Source organism: Nerophis lumbriciformis, linkage group LG25, assembly GCF_033978685.3.
Source record: "Nerophis lumbriciformis linkage group LG25, RoL_Nlum_v2.1, whole genome shotgun sequence".
NCBI lineage: Eukaryota > Metazoa > Chordata > Actinopteri > Syngnathiformes > Syngnathidae > Nerophis > Nerophis lumbriciformis.
In genome coordinates, this window is record NC_084572.2 from 360,909 (window position 1) to 373,352 (window position 12,444).

A 12,444-nucleotide genomic window follows, 5' to 3' on the forward strand; every position below is an offset into this window, starting at 1 on the left:
TATGTTACCCTAACACATTACCCCCTAAAATGTGAAATATAATTTAGTAAAAAAATAAGCAATTATTGAAAAATAAAGCAAAAGAAAAATGGTGTTGGTACTAATGACCAATAACACAGATTTGTTTTAACTATATAACACTTTTATTTAGCCTTTTTAACAACTATATATGCATCATTGCTGATTATGCAAATTATATGATGACGTCACTTTGACACCGCCCCCTACCGCCACAAGTACATTGGCAAAAAATTCACTTTGTCAAAATAAAGTGTAAAAAAGAATTCAGTGCAGAAATATTTGTTGCTTCAAAGCGTCACGTGACTTCAAACTTGACACCCCAAAAAAGAATAAAATGACACTTTAGCGCTCCCTAAGGGTTTTATGTTACCCTAACACATTACCCCCTAAAATGTGAAATATTATTTAGTAAAAAATAAGCAATGATGGAAAAATAAAGCAAAAGAAAAATGGTGTTGATACTAATGACCAATAACACAGATTTGTTTTAACTATATAACACTTTTATTTAGCCTTTTTAACAACTATATATGCATCATTGCTGATTATGCAAATTATATGATGACGTCATATTGACACCGCCCCCTACCGCCACAAGTACATTGGCAAAAAATTCACTTTGTCAAAATAAAGTGTAAAAAAAAAACAGTACAGAAATATTCGTTGCTTCAAAGCGTCACGTGACTTCAAACTTGACACCCCAAAAAAGAATAAAATGACACTTTAGCGCTCCCTAAGGGTTTTATGTTACCCTAACACATTACCCCCTAAAATGTGAAATATTATTTAGTAAAAAAATAAGCAATTATTGAAAAATAAAGCAAAAGAAAAATGGTGTTGATACTAATGACCAATAACACAGATTGTTTTAACTATACAACACTTTTATTTAGCCTTTTTAACAACTATATATGCATCATTGCTGATTATGCAAATTATGATGACGTCATTTTGACACCGCCCCCTACCGCCACAAGTACATTGGCAAAAAATTCAGTTTGTCAAAATAAAGTGTAAAAAATAATTCAGTGCAGAAATATTCGTTGCTTCAAAGCGTCACGTGACTTCAAACTTGACACCCCAAAAAAGAATAAAATGACACTTTAGCGCTCCCTAAGGGTTTTATGTTACCCTAACACATTACCCCCTAAAATGTGAAATATTATTTAGTAAAAAATAAGCAATGATGGAAAAATAAAGCAAAATAAAAATGGTGTTGATACTAATGACCAATAACACAGATTTGTTTTAACTATATAACACTTTTATTTAGCCTTTTTAACAACTATATATGCATCATTGCTGATTATGCAAATTATATTATGACGTCACATTGACACCACCCCCTACCGCCACAAGTACATTGGCAAAAAATTCAGTTTGTCAAAATAAAGTGTAAAAAATAATTCAGTGCAGAAATATTCGTTGCTTCAAAGTGTCACGTGACTTCAAACTTGACACCTCAGAAAAATTTAAAATGACACTTTAGCGGTCCCTAAGGGTTTTCTGTTACCTTAACACATTACCCCCCTAAATTTGAATTATTATTTAGTGTGTTTTTATTTAAATAAATATATTAGATTAGATTAGATTAGATTTATTGGTCCCCTTGGGGAAATTCATTGTCACTGCCGTACATTTAAACACTAGACATTACACATCACACAAAAAAAAATAACAAAAAGACATCATACATGACTAACACACATTTACAGGCTTGTCAGACAGGTCGGCCGGGCCTGCTGTTAAGGGTGGTTATAGCTGCAGGGATCAGGCTTTTCCTGAGGCGGGCCCTCCGGAATTTGATTGTTCTGTACCTGCGCCCTGATGGTAGTGGGATGATGTATTGGTGTAGTGGGTGAGTGATATCCTGAACTATTGTATATACTATTGTATATATCATTTTTTTTAAATGACTGTCAACAAGCTATTAGCATAAATGCAATTCTACGCCAACAACTCACTCCTGTTACTAAAAATGAGTCATCTTGGGCTGAGGAGCCTTGTAGAAAAATGAATCAAAGTTTCCTGAGATAGAAGAATACACATTTTGAGTAGTTGAATATGTTAAATAAATAAATAAATAAATGTAAATGTTACTTTGAGAGTTGCAACAATAAAAGTGTCATTTAGTAAATAATATACTGTAAACATTTTTCAGTACCACGCTTATATTATTGACTATATGTCGTTGTTAACAGCAAGCGTGTTATTACTTAGTTTAAGATGCATAGCAGGGATATTCAACTCATTTATTTTGCGGGCCACATATCCAAAACAAAGGACATGAGGGCCTATACTTCACTATCATTCTTATTTTGCCTAATACGGTCAATAAGAATGACTTATCACTACACCATGTACCAAATAAGATAGCTTCGAGGTCGGTAAGCACAACCAAAATATTGCGAAACAAAACGCCAGATAATGTGTCTTACCTTATACACACACCATAATAACACTCCTATGTTGAAGCACAGTACAATCCATCAAGCGGTGTGGCTTCATAGCTTACCAAAGTCCTACTAAAACATTTTGATAGATTTACGTGTAATGTTCTTTATTTTCAATGGAACATATACAATTTTGGTGTTGTTTACTTGAGTCATATGGCAGTCTACACGTATCTCTTGTGTGTGACTGCCATCATATTGCACCCTACACGTGTCTCTTATGTGTGACTGCCATCATATTGCACTCTACACGTGTCTCTTATGTGTGACTGCCATCACATTGCAGTCTATACGTATCTCTTATGCTGATTTTTGAGAAAATGAAAGGATTTTCGCCTTTGTGGAGGGGGGCGTGGCCTGTGGGCCTGCCGCGGAACGGGGTGTGCAAGGACCTGCCTCGAAGACAGCGACAGGTGAGTGGATGGCCCAGGTGAGCCTTGTCATCTAATCCCCTGTCGCCTTCATGAGCAGCAGCCGGAGCGAGAGACGGACGCAGACAGACATTTTGCTGGAAAGCAAAAGACTGGCACTATTAAATGAAAACAAAACAGTGTTATACCCTGAATCCCGGGCTTTCCTGGCAGTGTGTGGTGGTTTGCAGAACCCATTGGAGGGCATCTCCAAAAAATATGTTAAGTGGAATAGTGGAATAGTCCTGATGTACAAGAATTAAAGAAAAACTCAGGATAAATGTAGATGAAAATGTGGTCATTTATTGTCTGTCCACAAAAACATGGCAACTGTAGCACAGAGTGTAACATTCCTCTTTGCTGTTACTCCACTACAGAAGTCTCTATTTGTACAATATACATGTTCTCAAAGGCAAAAAAGCCAAAGGTCCCTTGGGGGGGGTGAAGTCTACTGACTATCCCATGCAACAATCTAGTTGTTCACCAGCAGGAACGTTTATTTAATCCACGCTTTGGACGCATTCTCAACAACATGAAACAAGGAGAGCCATGCGGTCCACTCCTGCCATAGCATCGGAGCGCCAGCGGAGGGCGCAAGCGAGCAAACGGTACGACGAACAGAGAGCCGCTGAAGGTACAGTTGGTGGGTGGTCCCCTCGCACGCCACCGGGTCCTCCAGGGAAGCGCGACATCAAGCGTTTCACGGGAGTCACTTCCACCACTCGCCGTCGCCCCCGCGGGAACGCGGCGGTAATGCGACAGAGCTCGTTCAAGCCCGACAGAAGGTGACATAAAGCTACAGTAAAGTGGCACGAAAAGTGCTTGACATCGCTATCAGATCTTCTTTTTACACTGTAAAAATGGACCAGGAGTTCACAGTAAAATACTGTAATCAAAATAATATCCTTTTATTTCACAGCAATTAACTATTATTTCAAAGTCAAATACTGTAATTATAGTTCCGGACTGTAAGAGAGAAACTAATAGGGGCGCACAAATATTGATCACATCCGAATCGCGATTCTTATTTATACCGATTTTAAACCCATCCATCCATCCATCCATCCATCCATTTTCATTTCATTCCTCCAAACCACTAGGGGGCGGCGTCTCTCATCAGCTGTATTTATAAGCAGAAAGATGCAGATTTTTCCACTTTTTTTATTTAAAGTTATTTTTATAAATTGATTTTCAAAAATCGATTTTTTTTTCAAAATATTTTTATAAATCGATTTTCATAAATCGATTTATAAAAATAACTTAAAAAAAAATAAAACGGAAAAATCAACATCTTTCTGCTTACAAGTACAGCTAATGAGAGACGCCGCCCCCTAGTGGCTTGGAGGGATTACATTTGAATTTAAATAATTACAAATGTATAATTAGGAGTGCACTTTTTTTTTTAAAGTTATTTTTATAAATCGTTTTTCAGAAATCATTTATAAAAATAACTTTAAAAAAAAAAGTGGAAAAATCAGCATCTTTCTGCTTACAAGTACAAATGATGAGAGATGCGACCCCCTAGTGGCTTGGAGGGCTTAAATGTGAATTTAAATAATTACAAATGCATAATTAGGAGTGCCATTATTTTTTTAAAGTTATTTTTGTAAATTAATTTTCAAAAATCGATTTTTTTTTTCAAAATATTTTTAAAAATCGATTTATAAAAATAACTTACAAAAAAATAAAACGGAAAAATCAACATCTTTCTGCTTACAAGTACAGCTAATGAGAGACGCCGCCCCCTAGTGGCTTGGAGGGATTACATTTGAATTTAAATAATTACAAATGTATAATTAGGAGTGCACTTTTTTTTTTTTTAAGTTATTTTTATAAATCGTTTTTCAGAAATCATTTATAAAAATAACTTAAAAAAAAAAAAGTGGAAAAATCAGCATCTTTCTGCTTACAAGTACAGATGATGAGAGACACCGCCCCCTAGTGGCTTGGAGGGATTAAATGTGAATTTAAATAATTACAAATGTATAATTAGAAGTGCACTTCTTTTTTTTATTTTTTTAAGTTATTTTTGTAAATCGATTTTTAGAAATCGATTTATAAAAATACAAAAATAAATTTAAAAAAAGTGGAAAAATCAGCATCTTTCTGCTTACAAGTACAGCTGATGAGAGATGCCGCCCCCTAGTGGCTTGGAGGGATTAAATGTGAATTTAAATAATTACAAATGCATAATTAGGAGTGCCATTATTTTTTTTAAGTTTATTTTTATAAATCGATTTTCAGAAATCGATTTATAAAAATAAAAAATAAAAAAAGTGGAAAAATCAGCATCTTTCTGCTTCCAAGTACAGCTGATGAGAGATGCCGCCCCCTAGTGGCTTGGAGGGATTACATGTGAATTTAAATAATTACAAATGCATAATTAGGAGTGCCATTATTTTTTTAAAGTTTATTTTTATACATCGATTTTCAGAAATCGATTTATAAAAATAAAAAAATAAAAAAGTGGAAAAATCAGCATCTTTCTGCTTACAAGTACAGCTGATGAGAGATTCCGCCCCCTAGTGGCTTGAGGGATTAAATGTGAATGTAACTAATTACAAATAATCAGGAGTGCACTTTTTTTTTAATTTTTAATTTATTTATTTTTATAAATCAATTTTCAAAAATTGCTTTATAAAAATAACTTAAAAAAAAAAAAGTGGAAAAATCAGCATCTTTCTGCTTACAGTGACAGCTGATGAGAGACATTGCCCCCTAGTGGCTTGGAGGGATTAAATGTGACTTTACACTTAGAATAATTACAAATGTATAATTAGGGATGCATGGAAAAAAAATATTTCACACCCGAATCGCGATTCGTATTCAAACCGATTCTAAACCCATTCCTCATTAACATATATTGTTTTATAAAAATAACTAAAAAAAAACAACCAAGTGGAAAAATCAGCATCTATCTGTTTACAAGTACAGATGATGAGAGACGCCGCCCCCTAGTGGCTTGGAGGGATTACACTTCAAATAATTACAAATGTTTAATTAGAAGTGCACGGAAAAAAATCGTTTCTCACCTGAATCGCCATTCTTATTCATACCGATTCTAAAGAGGTTGATAAAGATTCATCATTTTCAATTATTAATACAAAAAAAACATCTAAAAAATGTAAAAAACAAAAGAAGAAAAAATAATACATTTTTTAAAATACCTTTTTTGTGGCATTTGCAAAGGGTGAGGGTTGATGATGATGATGTTTGGCGGACGTGACACTGGATAGTGTTGATAGTCCATCATTTGGTGAAAAACAACACGGTTGACTTTGGTGGAAAAAAAAGGGGGGCGAAAATCCGAGGTCCATGGCATGGTTTTATAGAACATGGAACTTTACCCTACATGGCGAGAATCCACTCTAAAAGGAATGGTCACCCCAGGAACTGTAATGGGATCCAATCGTTAGGTGCCCAAAGATTGACAGCCCTGTAATTAACTCTAAAATACTATTGTGAAGTTATTTTATGGTCATGAACTATCACATGTAAATTGTATTTGGTTGTAACTTGATTGTATTTAAGCCTAAAATCACAGTCAATTACTGTGAAACTTACACAATTATTAGCCAGTAATTAGTGCCAATCCACATTTTTACAGTGTAAAAGATCTCATTTCCATACAGGTGGCTTCTATTCTTTAAAAACAAAAACAAAAATACATTTGAAGGAAAAGAAATACTTTTCTTCCTTCTTTCAGTCAAAGCTGCTTCTTTTCTTTTCTTTGTACCACAAATAGACTTCTTTCAGAATATTGCTCATTTGATAGAACTCTCTTCACGTGTATAAAACAATACGAGCTGCATGTAAGAAAATAAAAGCCATATGACAGGATGTGGTATTTACAGAATTGAAGTGCTGAAATAATCATCGAGGCTGAGCTACAAAAGCTTTTTTCTTTGTTTTTGTTTGGTGTTCTGCTGGACTGGACACACATTTGGTCAAATGAAAGACAACGCCTGTTTTACAAAAGCCAAAAGCAGTGAAGTTGTCACGTTGTGTAAATGCTCAATAAAAAGAGAATACAACAAATCCTTTTCAACTTATATTCAATTGAATAGACTGCAAAGACAAGATATTTCATGTTCACACTGAGAACTTTCTTCTTTTTTTTGCAAATAATCATGAACTTAGAATGTAATGGCAGCAACACATTGCAAAAAAGTTGTCACAGGGGCATTTTTACCACTGTGTTACATGGCCTTTCCTTTTAACAACACAGGAGACACATTTCTGAAGCTTCTCAGGTGGAATTCTTTCCCATTCTTGCTTGATGTACAGCTTAAGTTGTTCAACAGTCCCTTGTCATATTTTAGGCTTCATAATGCGCCACATATTTTCAATGGTCTGGACTACAGGCAGGCCAGTCTAGTACTATGAAGCCACGTTGATGTAACACATGGCTTGGCATTGTCTTGCTGAAATAAGCAGGGGCGTCCATGGTAACGTTGCTTGGATGGCAACATATGTTGTATGTACCTTTCAGCATTAATGGTGCCTTCACAGATGTGTAAGTTACCCATGTCTTGGGCACTAATACACCCCCATACCATCACACATGCTGCCTTTTACACTTTGACCCTAGAACAATCCGGATGGTTCTTTTCCTTTTCCACAGTTTCCAAAAACAAATTGAAATGTGGACTCGTCAGACCACAGAACACTTTTCCACTTTGTATCAGTCCATCTTAGATGAGCTCAGGCCCAGCGAAGCCGACGGCGTTTCTGGGTGTTGTTGATAAACGGTTTTCGCCTTGCATAGTAGAGTTTTAACTTGCACTTACAGATGTAGCGACCAACTGTAGTTACTGACAGTGGTTTTCTGAAGTGTTCCTGAGCCCATGCGGTGATATCCTTTACACACTGATGTTGCTTTATGATGCAGTACCGCCTGAGGGATGGAAGGTCCGTAATATCATGGCTTACGTGCAGTGATTTCTCCAGATTCTCTGAACCTTTTGATGATATTACGGAGCGTAGATGATGAAATCTCTAAATTCCTTGTTGAGAAATGTTGTTCTTAAACAATTTGCTCAGGCATTTGTCGACAAAGTGTTGACCCTCGCCCCGTCCTTGTTTGTGAACGACTGAGCATTTCATGGAAGCTGCTTTTATACCCAATCATGGCACCCACCTGTTCCCAATTAGCCCGTCCACCCGTGGGATGTTCCAAATAAGTGTTTGATGAGCATTCCTCAACGTTCTCAGTCTTTTTTGCCACTTGTGCCAGCTTTTTCGAAAACATGAAATTCCAAATGAGCTAATTTTTGCAAAAAATAACAAGGTTTACCAGTTGGAACGTTAAATATCTTGTCATTGCAGTCTATTCAATTGAATATAAGGATTTGCAAATCATTGTATTCTCTTTTTATTGACCTTTTACACAACGTGACAACTTCACTGCTTTCGGGGTACGGAATAAATCCCCCATCCTGCATGAACATCTTGCAGCCATGGCTGCGTGTTAATGACTTCTGGGCATGATCAGCTACCAGCGTCCGGGGGAAATAAAGACGAGGGTGAAAAAGAACAACGTTGCACAGAGAGCAGAGCTAAGAGCAAGATGGTGGACGGCGAGACAGGGTTGGACACGGGAGGACATGCGGCGAGACAGGGTTGGACGCACGTTAGGACTTTGCATGATTGGAGACCGGGTCCTTCCTTCCCTAGAGAAGCTAGATCCATGCCAAGGCGGACACAGTGAAAGGTGTTCCAGATGCTGGCGTTGCTACTGATCACCTGTGATCAAAATCTCCATCAATTGGTGTCCCTTTTTTTATTTCTTTTAAATTTGACTAGCTAAAGATGCGTGAAATCCTGCTGGTCACACCACCGAGCCCTTGGAGGTGGAGCGGTGGATGGAGTGGACGCGCGTGGCCAGAGTCTTCTCCAGGTCCCGGAGGAAATCCGGGCTCTCGGCGGGCGGCGGCTCGGCGAGCGGCGGCTCGGCGAGCAGCTGCTTGAAGCCGTCCAGCTCCATCAGCAGCACCATGTTCTTCAGGAAGTAGCCCTCGATGAAGGACGTCAGCTCCGTGGCGCCGAGGAACTGGAACAAAAAACGAGAGGGGGGGGTTAGACCGGAGGGAGGCCACGGGGGGTCTCCTCATCCTCACCTTGGCGTGCTTGTAGAGGTCCACGCAGGTTTCCGTGGTGATGTTCTTGGAGCAGATGATCTCACAGTGTCGCTGGAGGGCCTCCAGTTGGAAGAATTTGGAGGCGGACAGCAGCTGGAGGGCAGACGCGGCGATTAGAAGGGACGCTAACGTGGCTAGGTAACGTGGCTAGGTAACGTGGCTAGGTAACGTGGCTAGGTAACGTGGCTAGGTAACGTGGCTAGGTAACGTGGCTAGGTAACGTGGCGTACCTCCATGACTTCTGTGTTGCGTATGTGCAAGGACTCGGTGCCGCCACAGTACAGATACTGCATGACCAACTGCAAGTGGGACAAACAGCTGATTAGAGATCAACTTACACTACTAATAAAGTTCAAGTACCATCCATCCATCCATTTTCTACCGCTGATCCCAACACAGACAGACGGACAACATTCACACACTCGGGACCACTTAGTGTTGCCAAGCAATAGTTTTTTTGCATGTAAAACTATCATCATTATGTATTTCACATTGTTTTTTGCATGTCAAACTATTATATTACATATTTCACATTGTTTTTGCATGTAAAACTATCATCATTATGTCTTTTCCATAGTTTTTTTGGATGTAAAACTATCATCATTATGTCTTTTCCATAGTTTTTTTGGATGTAAAACTATCATCATTATAAATGTTATAGTTTTTTGCATGTAAAACTATCACCATTATGTATTTCACATTGTTTTTTGCATGTAAAACATTGTTTTTTTGCATGTAAAACTATCATAATTATGTATTTTAAACAGTTTTTTGCATTTAAAACTATCACTATGTATTTTACATAGTTTTTTGCATGTAAAACTGTCATCATTATGTATTTTACATAGTTTTTTGCATGTAAAACTATCATCATTATGTATTTTATATTGTTTATGCATGTAAAACGATCAATAGTCTCTTTGAAATAGTGTTCACTGTGGAGCGGCTTCATCAGATGTACATTATTTATTATGTTGTCGGGCCTCTGGAAAGAAATCGGTGCAATAAAAAGTGAGTTATTATGTTCTGAAGTGGTCTTACGTGGAATATATTATACTTGACATGGCTGATCTCGATGCAGGTGTTCTCCGCCGCCGGTCGGTTCTGCAGCAGCGACTTGAACCTGGAGAAAACAGACGGTGAGCTTAAGGCGGTTCCCGGGTGAACCTTCGCGACTTTACCTGGGCGAGGCTGTAAAAAGCAGCACTTTGTGTGCATAAAAGTAACTTTACCTGGGCGAGGCTGTAAAAAGCAGCACTTTGTGTGCATAAAAGTAACTTTACCTGGGCGAGGCTGTAAAAAGCAGCACTTTGTGTGCATAAAAGGGTTTTCCCTCCACCAGGAAGGTGACGTCCGACATCTCCTTGTTGTTGAGGAAGTGCGGGTCTGCAAGGAACAAACACAACAGCACATTTCACACCTTAATGGACAAGCATTCAAAAGTAAAGAATGCCAAATGTGAACACTAGATGGCGCTGCAGCACAGAGATGATGTTTTGGAATAAAAACAAAGAAAATCTTTAGAAAATGTCAAGACTTGCAGTGTCATTTTGTCATCTTGACATTTCACTTTCTATTCCAATTCTACTTTTAGTCCAAACTTAAAAGCTTTAACATTTGAGCAAATAAACACAGCGCTCTCCTGCGTCATCCGACACAAACATTTCATTATTGTCCTCTTTTTATTCACTTTTTCATTGACTCGTATTTAACGTCTCACCTAAGCGAGAGCTCTGCTTCCTCTTCATCTCCGTCAGCTTGGGGATGGGGAAGGGCCCGTAGCACTGTGTGAAGATGACTGACAGCTGCTGGCTGATCACCTCCTTCTGTGGACACACACACACACACACACACACACACACACACACACATGCTATTAGCAGAATAACAAAATATAATAATCATTAAAAAAACAAAACAGTGATGTGCAGTGACCCGCTTGACCCTGTAGGTGGCGCTGAGGTGACGTTGTAACGCTCATTACTGCCACCGGAGTGGAACAGCATCGCCTTATGCTACAAACCCCACAACCAGTGAAGTTGTCACCTTGTGTAAATGGTCAATAAAAAGAGAATACAACAAATCCTTTTCAACTTATATTCAATTGAATAGACTGCAAAGACAAGATATTTAACGTTCAAACTTGTAAACTTTGTTATTTTTTTGCAAATATTAGCTCATTTGGAATTTGATGCCTGCAACATGTTTCAAAAAAGCTGTCACAAGTGGCAAAAAAAGTTGAGGAATGCTCATCAAAGACTTATTTGGAACATCCCACAGGTGAGCAGGCTAATTGGGAACAGGTGGGTGCCATGATTGGTTATAAAAGTAGATTCCATGAAATGCTCAGTCATTCACAAACAAGGATGGGGCGAGGGTCACCACTTTGTCAACAAATGCCTGAGCAAATTGTTTAAGAACAACATTTCTCAACAAGGAATTTAGGGATTTCACCATCTACGCTCCGTAATATCATCAAAAGGTTCAGAGAATCTGGAGAAATCACTGCACGTAAGCCATGATATTATGGACCTTCGATCCCTCAGGCGGTACTGCATTAAAAAGCGACATTAGTGTGTAAAGGATATCACCACATGGGCTCAGGAACACTTGAGAAAACCACTGTCAGTAACTACAGTTGGTCACTACATCTGTAAGTGCAAGTTAAAACTCTACTATGCAAAGCAAAAGCCATTTATCAACAACACCCAGAAACACCGCTTCGCTGAGCTTGAGGTCATCTAAGATGGACTGATGCAAAGTGGAAAAAGTGTTCTGTGGTCTGACGAGTCCACATTTCAATTTGTTTTTGGAAACTGTGGACGTCCTGTCCTACGGACCAAAGAGGAAAAGAACCATCCGGATTGTTCTCGGCGCAAAGTTCAAAAGTTTGAAGTTGGAACGGTTTGAATCGGATGAAAAATGTGGAAGGAATAGGCGCCAGAAAAAAGGGTCACAAAAGGGTTTGAAAACAAAAAGGGAATGCTGTGAATTCCTGGAATTTTTTTTCCACTTGAAAAAAATGATAGTTTGAATGTCCAGGATGAGTGGAACATGTTGAAGGTGGAATGGTTTGAATAGGTTGAAAAATGTGGAAATGTGGAAGTTTTAAAATGGTCAAATCATTTTGAATGGGAAAAATGTCCCGGAAAACATGGAATTCTGGGGAATCTGGGAATTTTTGGAATTTGTCAAGGGAAAACCTGCAATTTCCAAATAGGCTGAACAGTTTGAAGTTGGAACGGTTTGAATCGGATGAAAAATGTGGAAGGAATAGTCGCCTGAAAAAAGGGTCACAAAACGGTTTGAAAAAAGGGAATTCTGGGAATTCCTGGAAATGTTCTTGAACATGGAAAAATGATAGTTTGAATTTCCAGGATGAGTGGAATATGTTGAAGGTGGAATGGTTTGAATAGGTTG

The 12,444-nt window shown here is 38.2% G+C and overlaps 1 protein-coding gene across 2 annotated transcripts in view; it reads right to left on the reverse strand.

Moving 5' to 3' along the window:
- Window positions 1-4,690: 4,690 nt before the first annotated feature.
- The window catches only part of LOC133621488 (ankyrin repeat and BTB/POZ domain-containing protein 3-A-like), a 271,547-nt gene continuing 263,793 nt past the window's right edge, over window positions 4,691-12,444 (reverse strand). For both annotated transcript variants that reach the window (XM_061983534.1, XM_061983533.1), the window contains 6 exons: window positions 10,745-10,850; window positions 10,308-10,410; window positions 10,066-10,147; window positions 9,255-9,323; window positions 9,004-9,117; window positions 4,691-8,936 (listed from right to left, as the gene is read on the reverse strand). In XM_061983534.1, coding sequence (XP_061839518.1) covers window positions 8,715-8,936; window positions 9,004-9,117; window positions 9,255-9,323; window positions 10,066-10,147; window positions 10,308-10,410; window positions 10,745-10,850 — 696 coding nt within the window. In that variant the 3' untranslated portion in view covers window positions 4,691-8,714. The remainder of the gene's footprint in view (window positions 8,937-9,003; window positions 9,118-9,254; window positions 9,324-10,065; window positions 10,148-10,307; window positions 10,411-10,744; window positions 10,851-12,444) is intronic.